General features: G+C 31.6%; 2 protein-coding genes across 2 annotated transcripts in view; one reads left to right on the top strand and one right to left on the bottom strand.

Moving 5' to 3' along the window:
* ago (F-box and WD-40 domain protein 7) overlaps window positions 1-16,855 on the bottom strand; it is a 49,450-nt gene extending 32,595 nt beyond the window's left edge. The window contains exons 1-2 of the mRNA XM_072520597.1: window positions 16,705-16,855; window positions 775-929 (exon numbers count right to left, since the gene is read on the bottom strand). Coding sequence (XP_072376698.1) covers window positions 775-883 — 109 coding nt within the window. The 5' untranslated portion in view covers window positions 884-929; window positions 16,705-16,855. The remainder of the gene's footprint in view (window positions 1-774; window positions 930-16,704) is intronic.
* A 418-nt stretch (window positions 16,856-17,273) lies between these two features.
* Window positions 17,274-23,052, top strand: vls (valois). The gene is made up of 5 exons (XM_072532031.1): window positions 17,274-17,504; window positions 17,558-17,712; window positions 18,734-18,942; window positions 20,174-20,298; window positions 22,670-23,052. The coding sequence occupies exons 1-5, from the start codon at window positions 17,363-17,365 to the stop codon at window positions 23,032-23,034; spliced, it is 996 nt and encodes a 331-aa protein (XP_072388132.1). The 5' UTR covers window positions 17,274-17,362; the 3' UTR covers window positions 23,035-23,052.
* The last annotated feature ends 1,093 nt before the right edge of the window (window positions 23,053-24,145 follow it).

Here is a 24,145-nt window from a genome sequence, read left to right as displayed (position 1 = left end):
AGATAGAAGAAAGAACGATCATATTTCCTAAAGGGAAGACAAGAGAAGCGTCGGTCGACCACCTACAAGATGGACTGACGATTTAAGAAGACTCAATAAAAACTGAATGAGAGCGGCGCAAGATAGACGGGGTTGGAAACATGAAGAAGAGGACTATGTTCAGCAGTGGACTCTTGAGGCTGGATGATGATGAGAAGAAAGAAAACAACAAAACATCACAAGCAATCCAGAAATACTCAGGAAGGAACTCAAGGATGATAGCAATACCATAAGTAAAAAGCTTATCAGAAAAATTAAAAAGGATAGGAAATAAGTACATCACAAAAACATTTAAAACAACCAATACACTCACTTCATACACAATACATATGCAACACACAACATACATACACAATACACAAACACTCTCTCACAGACAAACGTTTATAGTATATATTATTAATGCAGAACACCTAGAATAATCAGAATTTGAAGTTCCACAGGGCAATACAAATTTGAAGTTCCACAGGGCAACCAAACAGACCAGCAATATTTTGCTTTCAGTTTTTAAACGGGGTATAATTGGTGAGGATGATAAGTCATACTTTAAAAGAGTATGCTGTACAAATGATGTACATCAGTTATTAAGAAATATACATAGAGTATTTATAGAATTTAAAAATACAAACGTAACTTTTCAAAATATTTCGGAATATCATTGTACATACATACTTGATCAAACCCATGAATTTTATAAAGAAAACCATATTTATCGAAACATTTATAGTTACTTACTTGGATGGTTTTCAGCACATAGAGATTCCAAACAGACGGTTTCTGTCGGGCTAGGGCTTGTACAGTCTTGTTTAGGAAGATCTGAATTTCTACTGATACATTCTGCCATTCTACCAATCTACATCAGGCTTGTAAAGACAAATCGATCATATTTCCTAAAAAGAAAAGATTAATGCAATGTTTTGTATTAAAATTATATCGACTTATAGTTAATCTATCGCTAGCAATGAAGAGTGTATTACCAGCAAAGGCAAATATATCAGAAACATATCAGTTTCGTTGTTTTTTATGTATTTTTACTTGTAAAGTCAAGAATACATGGATGATTAGGTACAGTCGCGAAACACAAAAATGTGAACGCCCTTTGGTAGTAATGCAATTGTTTACTCAAATTCATACCTTTAAGTCCCAGCCCTCACGGCGTAACTGTTTTAAAACAACGGTTTAAAACTGATTGGGCTCGCAATTATTTTGTGACCTTGGCAGCATAGAGGGGTGGCGAGACCTTGGTCGCCCACGAGACGATCCAGCTGAAACTGGTTTTCAAGTAGTCTAAAACTAGTTTTGTTCGACCCTCCTAACGTGGTTACAGTTTATTGTAGCACGTTATAACTCTGTGATTTTATGTTTTATGCATAAAGTTCACCGTGTATTTATGTCCAATTATTTTGTTAATTTAATCTATATTAAAATGAGTGACCAAGAATTAAACCTGAATTTTTTTTATTCCTATCACTCTGAGACAATTTTTTTGCTGCTACGAATAGGAGAGATTTTACATTATTTTCAAGATAGGAATAGACCCAATACTCCCTATGAACTCTACGAACCCTGCAGTACTCATGGTGTCCTCCTCGTCGGAATACAACACAGGAGTGTATTATCAGCAAAGGCAAATATATCAGAAACATATCAGTTCCGTTGTTTTTTATGTATTTTTCACTTGTAAAATGAAGAACACATGGATGATTAGGTACAATCCGCGAAACACAAAAATGTGAACACCCTTTGGTAGTAATGAAATTTTTTACTCAAATTTATGCCTGTAAGTCCCAGCGCCCACAACGCAACTGTTTTAAAACAACCAACGGTTTAAAACTGATTGGGCTTGCAATTGTTTTGTGACCTTGGCAACATAGAGGAGTTGTGATTCGCCCACGAAGCGATCCTGCTGAAACTAGTTTTCAATTAGTCTAAAACTAGTTTTGTTCGACCCACCTAACGTGGTTACAGTTTATTGTAGCACGTTATAACTCTGTGATTTTATGTTTTATGCATAAAGTTCACCGTGTATTTATGTCCAATTATTTTGTTAATTTAATCTATATTAAAATGAGTGACCAAGAATTAAACCTGAATTTTTTTTATTCCTATCACTCTGAGACAATTTTTTTGCTGCTACGAATAGGAGAGATTTTACATTATTTTCAAGATAGGAATAGACCCAATACTCCCTATGAACTCTACGAACCCTGCAGTACTCATGGTAATCAATCATGTCCTCCTCGTCGGAATACAACACAGGAGTGTATTATCAGCAAAGGCAAATATATCAGAAACATATCAGTTCCGTTGTTTTTTATGTATTTTTCACTTGTAAAATGAAGAACACATGGATGATTAGGTACAATCCGCGAAACACAAAAATGTGAACACCCTTTGGTAGTAATGAAATTTTTTACTCAAATTTATGCCTGTAAGTCCCAGCGCCCACAACGCAACTGTTTTAAAACAACCAACGGTTTAAAACTGATTGGGCTTGCAATTGTTTTGTGACCTTGGCAACATAGAGGAGTTGTGATTCGCCCACGAAGCGATCCTGCTGAAACTAGTTTTCAATTAGTCTAAAACTAGTTTTGTTCGACCCACCTAACGTGGTTACAGTTTATTGTAGCACGTTATAACTCTGTGATTTTATGTTTTATGCATAAAGTTCACCGTGTATTTATGTCCAATTATTTTGTTAATTTAATCTATATTAAAATTAGTGACCAAGAATTAAACCTGAATTTTTTTTTCTTCCCATCAGTCTGAGACAGTTTTTTGCTGCTACGAATAGGCGAGATTTTACATCCTTTACAAGATAGAAATAGACACGATACTCCCTATAAACTCTACGAACCCTGCAGTACTCATGGTAATCAATCATGTCCTCCTCGACGGAATACAACACAGCAAAATCAGGGTACTGCTAGAAAAATAAACACAACTGATAGAAAACCATTCGCTCCTTGGGCGGAGAAGGTTTCATTTAGGTTGTTAACTAGTTGTAAACCAATTGAAGACGAGACTAGTTTTCAACCGTTGTGTTGTTTTAAAACCCTTGCGCCGCTCCGTGGGGGCTAGGACATGGGACATATATGTCCCATTAGTGTTGAATGGTGGGATACATAAATCCCATCAGTAAAGAAACAAACTTATATTCAAAATAAAAAACAAAGCACGTGGTGTTCGTGTGTATTAAGGTATAAAAAAATTGCTTATTACAAGCTTAAATTTTTATTTTAAGAAGATCTTTTCGGAATTAAATCATTCCATGATCAGTTAACTAAAAGAGAGAGTAAAAATACCAATATTAAAAAACACAAGTTAAAATTTGAATATATAGAAATAACACGTTGGTTTTTTACTACTTACATAAAAAGTTGTTAAAAAACATTGTATGGCCACTTAAAAAAAAAAAAACTTTCGAAGGACATCCGTATTAAAATATAATCCTCATGGTTTTATCAAGGTAAATGCAATAGACTTAACTTATTCATTATTAAAAACTGAAGATGGGGGCATCTTACATGACCCCCTGTAGCTGGTGAAGTTTTTTCGACTTACATTACCTCTGATCTGTTCTGGAGAGGTAATGTAAGTCGAAAAAACTTCACCAGCTACAGGGGGTCATGTAAGATGCCCCCATCTTCAGTTTTTAATAATCAATAAGTTAAGTCTATTGCATTTACCTTGATAAAACCATGAGGATTATATTTTAATACGGATGTCCTTCGAAAGTTTTTTTTTTTTTTTTTTAAGTGGCCATACAATGTTTTTTAACAACTTTTTATGTAAGTAGTAAAAAACCAACGTGTTATTTCTATATATTCAAATTTTAATTTGTGTTTTTTAATATTGGTATTTTTACTCTCTCTTTTAGTTAACTGATGATGGAATGATTTAATTCCGAAAAGATCTTCTTAAAATAAAAATTTAAGCTTGTAATAAGCAATTTTTTTATACCTTAATACACACGAACACCACGTGCTTTGTATTCAACAGGTATACTAGCCACTCCTGGATATTTCCACTTCATGGTTTGTTCCAGTTTCACTTTTAATTTCAAAATAAAAAAGTACATTACACAAAAAAAACATTAATTCTCATAAATGATGTGGTAAAAAACAATTTTTGCATACAGGCACATTGCACGCTGTACAAATAGTCGTAGTTCAAGTTTCTGATTTATTTTGTAACATCTACAGCACCTTCTCCTAGTAGGTATTTGTTGTGGCAAATGGTCTCCAACGATGATCATCTGTTTCTGTCGTTTAGATATTCTTCCAGAACGGCCACTTATTCGTCTTTTTACATTTGATTTCGATCTTCCTAATTCAATTAGCTGTTCTGCTAGTGGCAACAGAAAATTCAAAAACGAAAATTTTGTATTATCTTGTACACTTCTTTAGTGTCCTCCTCTATAGATTTGAAAGCTGGAGCCTTACAGAAGATGCCATACAAAGCAAGATTGAGGGTAAGAGAGGCCCTGGACGTAGACGTATATCCTGGCTGGCCAATCTTGGGAAGTGGGAAGTCTAACGTTAACTGATCTATTTCGAGCTGCTGTGAATAGAATAAGATGGGTCAATGTGGTCGCCAACATCTCTAGAAGATAGGCACATTTAGAAGAACCGTTCTTTTATGCAAATCCGTGTAAATAATCCAAGAATTTATAATAGCGTACATAACTAAGTCTGGATTTAGCAAGTGGTGTTACAAAGAGAGGGGAGAATATTGAGAACAAAAATATATTACTTCTATTTATGTTATTAATATTTTATTGCAAAGCCATTGACTGACACAACACAATGTCGCATGTAGTATGAATCTACATCTTTACAAGTTTTTTCAATGGATTACCTAAGCTCTGACGTCACAATGGGCGGGGGTTTTAAAAACCTTTCCAAATATTTCTAATTTTTGTGTATTTGTCCCATAAGAAGTTGGAAATATTGTTTTTTTAACTGTTTGAAGAATGCATAAGGACTTTTGGTTATGAACATTTATTCTGTGCGATTGATATTATTTGTTCTTCGTGAATTTGTGAGATAGGGATATCAAAGGATTAAGATATTTACTATGAATGTTCATATTTTAAGGTTATGTAATGGTTTGATTAAAACTTTAATTATTTTTTACTGTATTTCAAGGTATTGTGTTGTTGTTTTTATCGGAGTTATTTCAAAATTAATCAATAAATCATTGAATTTATTTACGAAGTTAAAAAATATTTAAATTAATGTTTTAATATTTTTTAAGTGCTAGTGATTTTATCTCCTAAAAGGCTAAATATATTCGTTTTCTCGTAGTTTAAATGGTTAATAGTAGTTTTGTTGTCATTACTGAAAAATTCAGTAGTACTGGATATCTTTAACACATGTTTACCAGACATTATATACCCAGATCCAAACAATATACTCAAAAACTATTACAACATTTAAAAAATATTTTTTTAAATATTCATTATGGCAATTTGATAGAAAGGTTTCCACACAATGTTATATTACAACTTAAACTATGAGAAAACGAATATGTTTAGTGTTTAACACGATAATATCAACAACAACAAAATACATTAATATACAGTAAAAAAATAATTAAAGTTTTAAACATACAGTAACATAATCTTAAAATATGAACATTCGTAGTAAATATCTTAATACTTTGATATTCTTAACTCACAAATTCACGAACAAATAATACCAATCTCACAGAATGAATGTTCATAACCAAAAGTCCTTATTTATTCTTCAAACAATTTAAAAAAAAAACAATATTTCCAGCTTCTTATGGGACAAATACACACAAATTAGAAATGTTTGGAAAGGTTTTTAAAAATCCCGCCCATTGTGACGTCACTTAGGTAGTACATAAAGCCCCTTAGTTCACCGAGGTTTCCGGGTTGAAAGCCTATTTGACATACGTTTTTAACTATGAAGTCCCACAGATTTTCAATAGGATACAAGTAGGTACCTTTTGTTGGCCATGGCTAATCATTAAACTTTGTTGTTAGTGATAGTATATTACCATTTGAGACATAAATCGGAGAATTGACCTGTAAAAATTAATTATTATAAACATCTACGAATATACCCAACTGATTTCCTACATGCTCGGTTTTAATCATCCATCAATTTGCTTTTTTTTTCAAGTATCGTGTTCACAACGGACGTTGGCTGTCAGCGCAATCTGCACTTTTTCAAGCTTTTTTAAGAGTCGTTGTGCTGACTCCATACCATTGTCTAAGATTCTTTAGCCAGGAAGTACGCCTACGATCTAGAGCTCTCTTTCCTTCTGTTATTAGTTTCATTAGTTCGTATTTGTCATTTCTTAAGATGTGCTCAAAATATTCAAGCTTGCGTTTTTTATAGTAAATAAAACATGTTTCTTATCCAGTCTCTTAGACTTATTCGTCACCCACTCTGTCCATCCATGATATTCTGAGTATCTGACGGTAGCACCACATCTCAAAGGCTATCAGTTTTTTACCCATGGCGCTAGTAAGAGTCCAAGCATCCACGCTATAATACAAAATGCTCAATACATAGCAGCACCCGAGTCCGTAGCATTGTGATAAGATAATGACGACACAAAACTGGTTTCATTTTGATAAATGATGCCCTGACATCTCTTGCATATTATCCCAGTTTTTATTAAGTTGGCAACCAAGGTATTTGTAGGATTGAACGCGTTCTCATTGTTAGCCATTCACTTCCAATATGCCCCTGGATGTTTTTTTTTTTGTTTTTGAGACCACAAGCCATTGTGGTTATCCTACATTCGGGCTTAACCTACACAGGTTAAGCCCGAAATTAGAACTTTTGGGATGCAACTCGCTCGAGCAACTCTTATAAATCCTCGAGAATGTCTACAATTATTACAACGGTATCGTCGGCATATCGTAAGTTTTTTATTTTTATTTATGAGCAGGCCTTTTCGCAGTTATATACGTATTTTGTATTATTTTGTTGCTGTTAACGTTGAATAACAGCGAACATAGTATGCAACCCTGAAGAACACCTATTCTAATTCTAACCTCTTCAGATAACTGGTCATCAAATGTTAATTGGTAAATCTGGTTGCAGTACAAGTTGGCAATTAACTTTAAATCGTGGTTATCCAGGTCAACATCTTTAAGAGTATGCAGAAGTTTTAAGTGTTGAACACGATCGAAAGCCTTTTGATAGTCTATAAAACAAGCGCCTATTGACACTCATACATCGCTAGAGCATTGAATGAGGGCTTGAATACTAAATAAAGCTTCTCTTGTTCTGAAACCTCCAACAAATCCAAACTGCGTGTCGCCCATGAAAGATTCATATTTTTTATAATCAATAAATCAGTTTTTATAATCATCAATTTGCTTGCACCTTCCAAAAGCGTGAACGCATATTCACGCCCAAAAAGTGACTAAAAGTCACTCCTATTAGTAGTACACAACGCATTCGGATCCTGAGTTTCTAGAACGACAAACGCATAAACTTCCGCTGTTAAAAAAAAATTGTAACTTTTTTTAATCGGAGAATGTCATCCGAAATTTCTACCCGTGAATTAAAAATTTATTAGGAAACTCGAATCTGCGCTTAGTTCCTACAGAAAAAAAAAACCAGCCAGATTGTTTTAAAAGCATTTGAGCTGTTCTGGAGAGACAGTGGGAATATGTTTCCTCCCGTGCCTTCACAGCGGATTCAAAAGAATTTTGACAGATTTCTATGAAAGCATTTTCTTCACTTTCCTACACTTGTTTGAAAGGTTTTCATATTTGTTGATCTTGTCAGCGTGTCTTTACATAAAATATGGAAATTCAGTAGTCTTTTCACTTAGACCAAAAATTTTGGTCATCATACTTCGATTTCAATTATTGTACATAGAATCTAACAGTAACATTTACAGTCTTTTTCTTATAATGTACCTAAACCTCTAAATGGTATAGATGAAATCGTTGCTTACATTGGCATATATTATATTTTTTAATGAATATCTATTAACTCATTTTACTTGATAATAAGATATTATCAAGCCAGTAAAGTCCTTAAGGTTAAACATAACATAAAAAACAAAATTTGAAAACAAAAATACATGTAATTTACTCATAAATGCAAGGTTATTGTATTCAGAAGTATATAATTGTGGAAACGTACATTTTTAAACAATTCTAAGGTATCTCCACTACAAATCATAAATCTATTTTTAACTCAAAAGAAATCAATATCAATAATACTCTAAATTGTAGTAATAGTAGCAGAGCTAGCTCGGTTGGTTGGAAAAGTTCAAAAATCGCCGTATACGGGAACTAAAAATCGAAGGTGAAAAATTGAGCGCCGCAAGTATTGTCGTTGACGAATATAAAAATTTCCAACGAAAACACTCGCAGCACTGTCTGAAAAATTAGCACCAAGATTTAAAACGCAAAGGCAACGAATCACAGCAATGATATATTCAAATGTAAGTGGTGACCATTGCCTTCCTTTATTATTGATTGGTACAGCAAAAAACCCACTTTGTTTCAATGTCATAAATATGAACGCGCTTTCCGTTAACAACTACGCACGATATAATGCATGGATGTCCACGAAATATTCGCTGACTGGTTCAAGAAGATATGTACTGCAAACCAAAATTTGTTTATCTATTTTTCTAACATCTTGTTTTTTTTTAGGTTTTTTACCGGACGTTCGACAACCAAAAAATTTGCCACCAAAAGCGATTCTCATTTTGGACAATGCACCTGCCCATCTTGAAGCCTATATGCTGTGAAGTGACGATGGAAATATCACGTGCTCTTTTCTGCCTGCGAATACAACATCATTGATACAGCCAATGGATCAATCGGTTATTGAAACATTTAAAAGAAGATACAGAAAAAATGTATTCAAAACCTAGTTATGGAAGGGGAATATTTTTTGCCAGAATACTGGAAAGCAACAATACAATACAATTTAAAACACGCAGTCGACAATGCTGTGGGTGCTGCGGCTGATGTTTCGGAAATAACGCTGAAAATAGCGTGGAATACATTATGACCTGAACCAACTCAAGATGAAAATGCCCCCGTGACAGACGAGCGGGATGCGGTAACAAATGAAGTTATGGCTGAATCAACTGTTTTGTTTTCGTTGCCTAAAGATGACATAAACGAATGGTTAATTTGTGATGAGGACGCAAACGGCTATCGATTGCTTACAGATGATCAAATCAGAGGCGGACGAAACTGATTCAGAAGCTAAAACAGGCTTTGACGGTGGCGATGTTGATGATGCTATTGTAAATCACAAAGATTTGCGTAAAGAAGCTAGAGAAGCTGCATTGCATATACAACAATTCATCGAGTGGTATTTTCGGCAAGAAGAAGTAAATAAGGTAGATTTGATGATTTTACGTCGATTAAGAAATTCAGCCGTTGCAAAATGTCAAGTAACAATAAAACAATCAAAGATTTCAAATAAAACACAAATAAAATTTGAGAGTTATACTATGATTTTTTTTAATGTTCTGTTAACCGTCTTTTCAATTTATCCGTCATACCCTTGGTCCGGTACCCTGACGGATAATCGAGGTTCCACTGTATAAATGTAGTAAAAAAAGATTGAAGAAAATAGTTTAAGGAAATTTGTGCTGAATACATTGATTGATATTAAGTCAATTTTCTTGTGTTTTTTTTTAATTTGAAATTATTTATAGTTTTATAAAAACTCAGTATTTATTTTTTTACATTAACCCAGTTAGAACAGTGTGATTTATTCTGTACTTATTTGTTTTTTTTAGAGAAACATGTTATTCTGCAAAGAATAAGTAATGAATTCGGAAATAAAAAGTTGTATCTATTGGCAAAACATCTGTTAGCATTTTGTTAAAAGAGTTGGGATTTAAATACGAAAAGGACAATAAAAGAAGAGGATTAATTGAGCGCACCAGTATTGCTACTCCAAGAGCAAAGTTCGGAAACATATAGAAAATCTTAATCCCAGAGACTTTGTTTTCTTGGACGAAACAAGCGAAACATATTCAAAGTGAGATAAAACAATTTCCTGGCAAGACAATAGTGTTAAACATGTACGTAAACCAGAAGGGTATGATAATGTTTTATAATTGTTCACGCTGGTTCTTCGAAAGCAGTTGTTACTGAAGCAAGTTTATTATTTTGCTCAAAATCTAAAGTAGCCGATTATCATGGGGAAATGAACAAAGATAATACTCCATATCACAGTGTACACCTTTTAGAAAAGCAACTTTCCACTGTTTTAACTAGAATGGAAATTATTACCTGGTTGACAACAAACAAGATGAAGTATGACGCAAAACTCACAAAACCTGAATTATTACAAATTGCAAAAATTAACAGAAAGGAGAATGTATATATAATTGATAAGTTACTAAGAGAACACAGCCATGAAGTTGTGAGACTACCTCCTTACCACTGTGAATTCAACGCTATTGGATTAATTTGGACAAACTGTGCCTACTGTGCATTATAGTGTGTTTCCGTTTTATTATTTTGATGCCAGATGTTTAGTTGTCCCTTCTAATGTTGTTTATGAATTTCTAGACTTCTGTGAACAGGGTCCCCCATAACTGTTTTTATTTCATTAAACTTTTGAATGTTTCTCTTTTTCTATGTAATATTAGTTTATTTGTTCAGTTTCTCCTTATCGGTATACTAAAAAAGTATACTTAAAGTCACGATTGATTGATTGATTGATTTAGGTACTGAATATTCTCTGATCTTTTGTATGGAATTCAATCAAGGACTTTAAATGAGGTGATTTCTTGGATAAACATTAAATATTCATAAACATAAACCAACGGAAACTGGAATAACTAGGCCATACAATGAGCAATGAACAACAACATAAGTTACTTCATATTTTAAGGCAAGATGTATGAAAGAAGATGTGCAAAAAGGATATTCTGACTACATAACCTATAAAAAGATTCAGCTTAACTACCACAGACATGACTTTTTACGGTAGCAGTCAAAAAACCCAGAAAAACCATGTTAGCATCCAATATCCAATAAATAATGGATAAGCACTATACCAAAAAGAAGGTCACATATGGACACTTATTATTCTCATGTGAGACCACATTCTACCAGGTATGTTACAGAAATGAACTTCATGTTGTGTGAATGGAATGGTACAATATGCTTCAGGAGTATATTTGAATGCTAATTCAGGGAATGCTTTGAGAATGGAAGCAAATGATGGAATGGACTAAACTAGAGTGGACAACACCAATCTATTCAACTGTCAAATCTTTACATTATACTTTAATTATTAATTGGTCCATAATTATTGTCCAAATAAAAAAATGCAAAGAAAACTCAATACCTTACTGAATAATTCGTAACTTTGAAGACCTTGAAGGTATTAAAATAATTGAAAATTATGAGGGATGAATCAAACTTACACACTGATTGGTTGACTAGATACCATAAAAACTTACAGTGAAGTAAAAAACTTCTAGTGTAAAATGCTATATACTTAAATTTTTTTTATTATAAAAATTAAAATTATCAACAAATTAAAATTTCAGAACATATTCTGTCTTATCAGACCACCATCATTGAAAACATTATCAGCAATTGAAACTAGCTACTTAGTAAGATCGAAACATGGACTAAATGAGCATGCTGAGGAAGATACCAGCCAACTCTGGTAGAGGACCTGGTTGGTATTATCCTTGCACATCCCTATTGTGTTATATGGATGTACCTGCAAATCTAACATCAAATTGATTGAAAATTTTCAAAACAAAGTTTTAAGATGTACAGAGAATGTCCTGAATATTTATGAAACAGTAGTCTTCATCATAACCTAAACATTGATGTGGTTACAATTACTAAATTTGTCAACTCTCACCAGGAGAGACTCCAAAATAACACAAATTACAAAATTTCCAGACTTCTTAATATGTTGAATAAATACTAAGAGAAGACTCAAACAGATAAAACCATTTGAACTTATCACATGACAAAATAGTAAGAGATCCAGTAAAAAATACTTTAATTTTAATTACTAATACTGAAACTTTTATACAATTAATATATTTGCAGATAACACTAGTATCACAACAAATCATAAGGATTATTAAAAAACATCTCCAAATGAGTCCAAGCATGATTTAAAAATTGTTACAAATGGGAGATTAACCTAAAATCACCAAAAACATTATTTTCTTATAATAGGAAACTATCCATCCACAATCATCAGGCAAATTAAGATAGCATTAAGGAATTAGGTCAAATATGTATTTAGATAATAAATATTTTTAATGAAAAACTACAGAACTGTGCTAGTTCATAGCCAAAAAAATTTACCTCTTATTTGAAAATAAATTTCTAATTTACACTTGCTCTTATTTTTTCTCAATAATTCTGTGTTCCCATTCTTTCTAAAAATTTGTGGGTAAATGTGGGGATTAATTTATACAAAATAATTGGTAGAAATAATAACATAAGTTAAAGTAATTACTATTTAAATGGGAATAAGCCACAATTAAAGGTTAAATTACGTTTATTGACATTTCAATTTCCACTTCAAAAATTCTAAAATCCTAATTCGGATTTCCGAAGTGGAAATTGAAATGTCAATAAACGTAATTTAACCTTTAATTGTGGCTTATTCCCATTTAAATAGTAATTACTTTAAAATGCCACATGAAAATAGCTTCAGAACAACATAAGTTAAATCTTTCTTGTTCATATTCTGGTAAAACAACCTTAGTAACATAAAAACTGACTTGCTTATGAAATTTTGAGCAAAAGTTTGTATGTCAGTTTAGGAAGTTATACTCGGCTGGGTATGAATAGATATAAAAAAGTTGCTGAGAAACATTTTGAAGCAAAATCAATGGATAACGCCAACGCAATAAGAAACACCTAAAATTGTAAAGTTTGATTTGCAGCAAGTCTTAAAAACTCCTTAGCTACATTCATCTATATTTTCAAATATCAAATGGTTGTATATAATTGAACAATCCATGAAGGTGACACAGGAGTAGCTTGGAATTTTCTGTGGAATGAAACAATGGCAGGCTGAAGTGGTAACCAAATTGGTTCATGCTTATATGGATGGATATATTTCACAACTTTTACCAGATGTAACTGATTGGATCACATTTACAGGTCAAAACAGAAACTCACATATAGTTGTGATGTGTTTTTCAGCTCTACAAAACTCTTTTACTTTGCTGTGTTTTGATCACAAATTTATTTAAGTGGACATACATACGGAGTGTAACATGGGACATGCAAATATATTAAAGCATAAAAAGAAGGCATCCATTAATATTCATCATCCACATAATTGGTCTAAGTTAATTTGAATTAGTGGTTAGCAAAGCTCGAGTTACAAGTGAAATTGAAGATTCTGAAATTGATTTGTGTGGGTAGAAGGTGATACCATGCAATTATTCATCTAAACGATCTACTGGGGAAGTTGTACTATATGTTCAGGAAAACTGTTAAAACTTTTTTTAAAGAAGATAATTTTTGATGTAAATTTATTAAAGTAGATATTGGTTCTTACAAGATTGTTTTGGGCAGTATGTATCCATTCACCTAGTTCTGATGTAGTATTTTTAGAGAACTTAGAGAGCATATTTTTGACGTTTTATTTAAAAGTAATGTCAATTGTATTTTACTTGGTGATTTTAATTTAACCAGCCATGTAGATATGGGACAGCCAGATTTCCTAGATTTTAAGCAATTATATGCCAAAGAATTGCACTTAAAAACAAAAGTGAATAATAAATTTGTGGGGCATGATATACAACGGATCTGATATTTGAAAGAAGAAAATATGTGTAACCTGTTGTACAAACCATTTTCAAAAAATATCTTTGCTAGAGGACAAAGTCGTCCAGATTTAAAGCCTGCAATTCAGTACATGGAGTGTTTATCAATAAGTAAAGAGAAAAAGGTATAGTTAATTGGCATTTTACATTTAATAAATCCAGTTTTCCATGACAACTATAAAAACCATAAAAATTGCTGAGCTGAGAACAAGGGATGACATCACCTCTGATAAGTAAATAATTATTTTTTAAGATTTTTTTTCTTGATAATGCATCTAAAAAATATTTAAATTGTATGATTTCATAATATGCACTTACTATAAACATACATTTGTTATTTATTTTTAATACATAATACAGTAGACTCTATAATGAGAACTGAAATGGCAGACTAATTACCTCGTTATAAGCGGATCTCGTTATATCCAACAACAATAATACTGTGCGTACATATGAATATGTAGTTTTCTAAAACATTAACTTTTTATAGTGAAGCCATTCTGAGCAATATAAGATGCTAGTAAATATTGTTTGAATGGCGTTTTTGAAATAAAGTTGTTTACTTTTATTGTCAATGAAATACATTAAAACAAAAAAGAGTTGTTTACTTTTATTGTCAATGATATACGTTAAAACAAAAAATCTGTATTCTGTAAATCTGTATAAAGCGTATTTTCAAGAATAACATAAACTACTGCATCTGCAATTGGAAGTCTGTCATCTTTGACTGCTTTAAATTGTCCAGTATTCTATCTATCATATTTTCTAAAGATGTGAAACAGTTTTATGATTTTTCATTTGCTTTTTTTCTTTGGGTAAAGTTTCTGACAACCTTTAAAATACCTTCCACATCTTGTCTATTAGGACCTATTATTAGGTGTAAATGGTCAACTCCCTACAATGACACTTGTGAATCATAAATTGTAAATTTCGGACTAAGAATCATAAATTGAAAGAAGTTTATTGCGAACGGCATTTAAAAAGGGTATTTAGTTATAGCTACGGTCTGGCCAAAACCTAACAAAACACGTTTTTCAATCTTCTTTTCTCTCGTTATAAGCAAATTTACTTCGCTATAGATGGTTCAATAGAATAGTTCAATAGAAATTTCACGTTACATCTAATGTACCTCATTATAAGCGAAAACTCGTAATAACCCTGTTCGTTATAGAGGGAGTATACTGTATTTAGAAACTACAGATGCCATTTTTTCATAATGCCTACATGTATTTAGATATCAGTTATTTATAAAACTTAAGTCATACAATCAGTTGAGGCATAATTACTAAAGATTCAAACACTCTTTTTATGTAGTTCGTAGTTATGTAGTTAGCTATGGAACTCCTCAATAAACCTAAACTGATATACAGTGAAACTGTTATATGTAGTAAAGATTTTAAAGTTATGATTCTGGAAAAATGTCTAAATATTTCAAGCTTGTATTTCTCGATACAATGGTTGTTAACTTAAGAACTTTTACTCTGCCACCACACAATTATACCCATTTAATCTAAATTATCCATACTAATCTAAAAGATTGTTATGTGAATAAAATCATGTTGTGATTTGGTAGTCGTAGTGATTTTTTACTACTAGCAAAAACTACAATTCCACTCTTATCCATTGATACTTGTAACTGTTACTATTTCTACCTACAAGATACTGAAGGAGCTGAGCAATAGATCAATACTAAAACTGAGTATACATAACTTAATGGTTACATTTCTCTCTTTACATTAATTTATACCTGATCTTATTCAATAGAGTTTAAATCAATTAAAAATTGGAAAACAGGAAACTAGTTACTTTGTTGAATATTGGAGAAACTCTAGGCATGTTTATAACATAACCTAAATCTGTACTCTCAAAAATTTATTGCACACATTACTTTGTGATAAGGCACGAACATTAGAGATTATTTCAAAGTGTAACAATTTATGATGCATAATAGACATACAGTACATACATTAAATCACTTGTGCTAGAAAATAAATATATTAACAAGACTGATATTGGTTGCATTAGTGTATTCTTATTTTGTTTAAAATTTGAAACAAACAATAAATGAGAAAATAGTAACAATCAATAGAAACATACTTTGGGCCTTTTAGTAGAGTAAATCATGCACTGAATATAAATTTAATATTGACCATATACAAAATTGGCCAACACTGAACCCTTAGCAAAGTTATCTATTGGAATCAAATTAAATGTGGTAGTGTAGATTTACAAAACAAGCTCTAAAGAGACAAAAGTGTTACATACAGACTATGATGTGAAATTATTGTCAACATAGCCATATGTCTTCCTTTCTAGACAATATGAATTTTTTGTCCAATATGCAACTTGAATATTGTCTTTTATTAAAGTCTTTTATTTTGTTCTTAATTTTCAGGTTTAAATACATTCTTTTCAACAATTACTGCATTCAAAATTAATCAATTTTAAAAGAACACACAATGGGATTTATCTTCTTTATGTGCGTATTTTAAGCTGGTTAGTATTTTCGGGTAGAAATATACCATTAATATGTAGGGTTAATTAACTGCACCTTAATAATATAATTAAAACTCTAATTTAAAGTCATCGTAAGACTTAAAAAATTAGAATAAAATATGCTTAAAAAAACTAGCAAAAAAGGGCCAATTACAGCTAAAAATATTTTGACAAATACAAGGATCTATAGAAAATAATTCAAAGTTGAACCTGAAGTGGTGTTGTTTGTCACGTCTCGAATAATTAAAATTGTTTTGAGTTTCTAAAGTAAATAAAGTAAGCAAATGGTAAATAAACTCACACGCTGTGAGCTTTTGTATACAGGAAATTATTCTGAAATGATTTTTATTTACTTTACTAGTAAATTCTTACCCTAATTGACGTATCTTTTAACATCTCAGGTCAGACGCAACCTCCACTTTTGGGATTTTATTTTAGGACTTTTCTTTTCTTCCTTCTCCTTTCAAGATAATTTAACCACTCTGTTTGTCGTATGTCAATGTGCTAAAAAATGTGTTTAAACGAAAATAACTTCCAACACTCACCACGCTTTCTTTTTGTATTGTACAAATAAGACAAAGACAAGAACTAAATATGAATAGCACATTTCAAAGAAAAAACGCAATAGGGACTTTTGATATGTTACTATAATGACGATTGGCTTTCCGTTTTTATAGCAGAGAGCATGCATTTTTCTATCTGTCAATGACACAAATATCACAGAATAGGAGGCAATTATTAGTTTGGCCACAGAATAATAAAACAATTGTCATCTGTTCTGTGGTTTGACTATGGAACGCTAAAATTTAAACTATCGAAACCTCCGCCTATGACATAGAAACCTACAATCTTGATGCCAAAGTCTACCCTGGCTGTTGAAAAACTCGGAGAAAGTAGAAGAAATCAGTGAAATCAGAAGAATCTAAAACATAACCAATAAATTTCAAAACAGACAAACAGTCTGCAAACAGTCTGGACAAACAGTCGGTATCTATTAGACAAGTGTTGGTTCAGGTAAACGTTAAAGAAAATGTTAGATCAAGTTCAAGAACCTAATGCCTTTATTAGAAAAAAAACTACATTACCTAATGCACCTCTGGAACCCCGAAATCATTTTTCAAAAACACCAGTGATTTATGATCATTTATTTTTTGTGAATTTTAATAAAGCAGGTAAATTAAGGGTTTTTTTTATCAAAATTTCTTTTAAAAAAATTAGTTTTTAGGACATTCCATACTTGGTGCATCAGCAATAACCGACAGTTTCTGGGAAGGTACTCTACTTTATTTTAAAGATGAAGATCAATTAGAAAATTTTGATTACCATGGATCTTATGTATATGGTACCACATCAGATGGAAAATTTATAGATGATAAAACAGTAAGATATTTTCAAAAATACTATTGTCATTTAAGTTTTTGCGGTTCAACACTTATTCTTTTGTATTGTGAATTTCAGGCATAACTGCATGAAACATTGGATTAGAGCTATAATCCAAACACTCTTATATATTTCCTTCATCTATTTATTTCACCAAGAAATATGAAAAACAAAATGAAAGCTTATAAGAAATGAAAACATGCAACAACCAACAGAGCACAATATTGATAATGCAAGTACAAATTGGAATTATTTATGTAGAAGATGAAATGAAAATATGGCAAGAAGTTATTGACTGAACCAAATAGAGGAATAGGGAATATTATAACTAAAATTTATAACAAGAAGAGGAACTTGGAAAATCTGATATACTTAACGTTTATTAGGCTGAAATAAATTTTTTGTAGTATTTGTGATGAGTTGGAATTATTAAGTTTTTAATATAATATTAAATATCAATCATTTTACAGCTATTTTTCACAGTGTTTGACCACTGGGGATTCCTAGTAATATTTTTCTATACTTTTCTATTTCTTTAGTCACTCTTCTAATTTCTACAAAGAGGGCTTCCCTTACCTAAGTTTGATCATTTCTAGGAGCATATATTATTAAAAATGATAGTCTCCTCCATGTTGTTGTGTATCTTAATTTTTCACTTTATTTATTTATGACATTGATATTTGTGGTATTCCTTTTATATCTCTTTGTCATTAGTATCACTATCTTTTCTGTGGCCTTTCTTCTTTTGGTATTTAACTGTAGTTGAACATGTATTTTCCAATGTTTGTTTTCGTTGCTCAATTTGTTTTTTGTATTTTCTTTCTTTGTTCAGAGTTGGTCTAGTCTCAACATCCTAACATGTAGTAGCTTTAATCAAGGTTTCGTACTGTAGACTAATTGCCATATCACAACTTATGAGATTAGCCATCCCTGGTTGGTTCTCTGGTGGATCCCCGCTAGCTTTTGACCATAAAAATGTTGACCATACTAATAAGTTATAATAAATTAACAATGGTTTTAGATAGCTTTAGCTGAGGATTCAGGACACATAAATATACTTTCCATTGATGAAGATGCTACACTTAGAACTACAAACTATTTTTGGTTATGTGAAAGGGTACCAGAGATAGCTGTATGGGAAAATTCTAGTAGGATATTAAGTTGTGCTGGAAGAACAGTGTATATTTATGATGCTAATTCCACTAATGGAAAGCCTACAGAAAGATATGAGTAAGTATAATATTTATTACATACATTGCATATTTGTATATATAGGATTTTTTATACACCTTTCACTACATTTCATTGATCTGTCAATCAATTGCATTGAGGAAATATTTAAAACTTATTAAGATCAGTTATTAGATAATATCCAAATAAGAATGTGCAATAAGGATATATTTTTTAACAATGCACATAAAAGTAATAATTTTTTTTTATTTTTTTCCTGATGAGTATTAACAAAGTTTGATAAAATAGCTAATATCTAATAAAAACTAGGGTTAAGTTAAAATTCATCTTGTACAGTACTATTTTGCTTAATAACACTTTTTAAATTGTTACTTTCAGCAACATAATAGCTTTCATTGAGTTTATTGTGAATTAGGTCACGTAATACTTTCAAGGATTTATGTATAGTATTTATAAAGTCAGTTGAAACATTTCACTCCGACGAGATTTATAAGGGCAGTTCAATATTACATTTACCGGTAATCAAGTTAAAGTATAAATAACACGTGTCAATGTTTGAAACGTATTTGAACAATCCCCGTACTTCATAGGAAAGAGATAGAAGAAAGAGAGAATGAAAGATATATCCCATCAAATAAATATTGGACAATGATATGTTATTCAAAATCACCAATATTTAACGGACTACTTGGAAGTTCGGTTCCAGCCGGCGGCGATGGTGTACAGATAAGAAACGCTGTTGATTCATGCCAGTGCTGTACAGCTAAAATGTTTATTATTTTACGAAGTATGATAACTGTTTTAAATCATTATACTGTCAATATGGCCTATTGCCATTATATATAAATTATTTTTGTTGTTAAATATGACATATTAAAAACTTTTTTATACACTTATGTACTTTACAACAGTTTTAAGTAAATTAAAATTGTCCTTATTCTGTTCTTCATTAATCTATATTTGAATATAAAAATAAATTATGCGCCCATGTCTGGTAATATGATATTATTCTTTTAATGTTTGTCCTCAACCAGTTTTTTGGGTGTTTCAACTGACTTTATAAATACTATACTGATTATCTCACTTTTTAAGTACTAATTAAATATTGCAGCAAAATACTCTTAAACATGATGTTATGTGATAAAATATTTTTTACCACCACAGAAACAAAACCATTCTCATAAGAACTTTAGTTTACTAGAAATGCTATTGCTTGCCTTCATCTAGCAAAATTCACAGAACTTTTTTATAATTATATTTTATTTTTTAGTTCTTACCACTGTGATACAGTTTCAAGTGTTGATACCTTAAAAGATAATACAAATGTGTTTTTATCAGGAGGTAGGGACAGAATGGCTTGTATATGGGACATGAGAAATTCTGTGGCAGCTTCCTGTAAGTATATCTATTTTTATATATATATATATATATATATATATATATATATATATATATATATATAAATATATAAATAAATAAATGAAAGTAGATAATGTCAGTTATTAAATACGAGGATCATTTTAAATGGTTTTTAAGATCTCTAAAAAAGTTTCCATGCAAAACGTTTCCCACTTATTCAACATAATGTGTTTGTATTTTACTATTCAATGAATAAAAGTTTACTTTTGAACAGCCATAACTTCGTTAATATTAAGTTTACAGTAATCATAAAATAAAGAATCTCTTTGTTTTATAGTCTTCATTTTATATACAAACAGTTTTCTCAGTAAAATCTAAATAGGTTTTGAATATTACTATATCTGATATTTGCCTTAAATAAGGGTGAATTTCCAGAAATCTGGAAAAATAGTTTTTTAACACGTATTTTTAAAGGGGGTGATAATTCATTGGTGAATAATTACAGGTCCATTAGTATAATTAGTGTCATACCAAAGATATTTGAATGTTTTGTATGTGACTGTCTTGAAGCTTTACTTGAAAAACAGCTAGTAGACCCACAATTTGGATTTCAGAATAGCAGATCAACTGATTGTAATATACTAGTATTTGTGGACTTCCCGAGGAAGGCCATGGAGGGGAGCTGTAGGGTACATGCACTATACAGTGATTTCTCCAAGGCCTTTGATCGGGTCAACCATAATATTTTAATAGTCAAACTTAAAAAAATGGGTGTTGATGGGCCACTTCTTAAATGGCTGAGAACATACTTGATTGACAGAGCTCAGATGGTGCGTGTCAGGGATTTTGTTTCCAGTGAGATTAAAATTCATTCAGGAGTACCCCAGGGTTCTCATTTGGGACTGCTGTTATTTAACATATTCATCAATGATATACACCACTACTTCCAGCACAGTTCACCTCTTCTTTTTACTAACGATCCAAAGTTCTACACAATAATCAATAATACAGAAGATTGTGTTAATCTTCAACACGATCTTGATCGGTTGAGTAAGTGGTGTGTGTTGAATGCCATGGCTCTGGACGCATCCAAGTGTCATGCTGTTTGATTTGGACGATCGAGAGGCCAAATGGAATATAATTATAATATGCAGAACATTCTTGTTGGCTGGGTTAGCGAAATTCGTGATATGGGAATTAATTCAGACTCTTTTTATTTGAATTCTTTGAAGTCTTTACAAATGCTTGGCTTTATAAAAAGATTCACTAGAGACTTTTGAGAGAATATTGAAGCGACTAAATGACTATATTGTTAAATCGGTAAGATAGTTTCGAAACAAATTCAGATTTCTGCTTTAATCTGGAGCCTTCTAAAAATTGCAAGACATGACCAGACGATGATAAAGATGTTAAAGAAGACATGGGGAATCTAAAATTTGCATTCCACGACATGTCTATTCATCTAGGCAGAAATCCTAACGAATTTGTTTCTCGTACTCATACAGAGTAGATCCGAAGAAAATGAAAGAACGGCTATGAATAACTATTCTGATGAGCTTTATTAAAGCGAAATACGTATCAATAGATACATAGACGCTTTGAACGTGAAATAAAATCTTTTCTGTCTTTTTCATTTTCATAGACTATATTGTTCTTTAGATAGATCCTATGTAGAGTATTGTTCTTATGTATGGTCTCCATCTTATAATATTTACATATCAAAAATTGAGACATTTCAACAAAAATTCTTGAAATATTTAGCATATAAACAGGGTATACTTTTTGAATTAATCAAGTAAATTATGATCACATTGAAACCCAACTTGGTATTCTCTCATTGTATGACCGAAGATTAATTAAAGATGCTTTATGGCATAATTAATTCTACAGTCTTGTGTCCTCAGCTACTTGAGTAGGTTGGTCTGCATGTACCTCCCAGTAGAACACGATTAAACCACACGATTATGTTCCAAGAGGAACATAAGTTATTCATGAAAACCCTTTTAAAAACATTCTTGTTTGACGTGTAATTTGTGAACTTTCAGTCACAAATAACTCCAAAAATATTGAGCTATTTTCTACCTACTGTCAAAATTTCAAGCAAATCGATGCATATAAAAAACATCAGAGGTTTTCTACTATGTTTACCGTCATATCCTGGACTATTAGTAATTTTACAATTTAAGTTTACTGTTTATAATGTGTTGATAAGGTATACTTTCTTATATGTATATATCTTCTATACTTTCTTTGTGTACAATATTTTCAGTTAAGTTTATTTTTAATAACTGTATCACACAGTTTCTTTATGATTTCCTAGTTTAGTGATGTATATCGGTGGAGAATTTAATAAAAACATAAATGACTGTATTTTTCTATTACAATCTAATGTTTTTTTTTGTTTTAGTGCTTTATTCCAACGAATTCTCAGCCATTAATAGTGTCGCCTGGAACCAATCCAATACTAACTATATAGCAGTGGGAACACAAGCCGGAGACGTATATCTATTAGATAAAAGAGAACCAAAAGACTTCGTTTCAGTTATTTCTTGTTTTCCTTCTCCAGTAAATAGACTTCGTTTTAATAACAATTCAAATCTTGCGGTTTGTGGCGATTCAAAAGATGTGCTTGTGGTCAATACTCAATCAAACAATATGAATGTAATTTATAAAAATGAAAAGCACAAAGGGCATGTTAAAGGACTTTCCTGGAACGGCGACGTTTTGTTTTCGTGCGGATTTGAAAGATCTTTAATTAAACATGTACTATAATAAATTTTTTATATTTTTTATTTGTGTTATACTTTAGCATCGTATTTATTGCCAATCTTCTGTCAGTTTTAACACGTAATCACAATTATTCCTTTTCTAATCACACATTGTGGAATTACTCCCAAGATTCTTTAATAAATCAGTAAAAGTGCTTGACACACTTTCCAAAGAATTTGATCCAAGAACAAGGTGTCAGAAAAGGATGTATACTGTCTCCACAATTATTTAATTTATACACCGAGCATACTATGAGAAGATCGCTTGAAGAATGGGAAAAGGGCATCTGAATAAATGGCCGAAAAATAAACAATTTGCGTTTTGCGGGTGACACTCCTCTTGTCGATACGACTTAATTGATTTCATATGACTGTTTGAATGTGAAATTCAAATATTTGGCTGCAGTTAAATAAAAGGCTCGTTTAACAACAAGGAAGTTTATTTCTCATAATAGTTAACATGTAAAAAAAAAGGAAAATACTGTTATTATTTTAAAAATACAAAATATAACTCAAACTCAAATTAAGGGTAAGAGGAAAAACAAACCATGTCCATTTTATAAGAGTAATAAGGTAATCAACTTATGTTGACAATATCCGGTCGCAAACACGTGTTAAATTGTACGGGAATAACACCAACTGTCCAAATAACAAAGCATTAGAAAATACCTATACTGGCTAAAAACCAACGTTGTCCGCGCGGTACTGGTAAACAACTGACGTAGTCCAACTAGTTGCCTAGCAACGACCGTTAACCGGGCGTAACAATCTTCCATGTTTGGTTCTTTTCGCGGCAGTTTATGTCGAGATGAGTTCGAGTGAAGAGTATTTGTGTGACGATATTTTAAAAAAACCAAGAAACGAAAGAAAATTGGCCGAGCTGCAGATGTAATGAAAAAGTTGAGGTTGCAGTCTCACGAATTAGGAGATGATTGTAAGTGCAAAAGATTGAAGTGTTTTGAAAACACTACTGCTCAAGAGAGGCAAAACATAATTAACACATTCAATCAATAGATGCCCAACACTTTTATTTAGCTGGCTTGATTGCTGTATTGCCAGTTATAAGACGAAGATCACAAGAAATCGATGGAGAACAACATCATGATGCTACCTAC

Source organism: Diabrotica undecimpunctata, chromosome 1 (genome assembly GCF_040954645.1).
Source record: "Diabrotica undecimpunctata isolate CICGRU chromosome 1, icDiaUnde3, whole genome shotgun sequence".
Lineage (NCBI taxonomy): Eukaryota > Metazoa > Arthropoda > Insecta > Coleoptera > Chrysomelidae > Diabrotica > Diabrotica undecimpunctata.
This window is presented reverse-complemented; position numbering and strand designations above follow the sequence as displayed.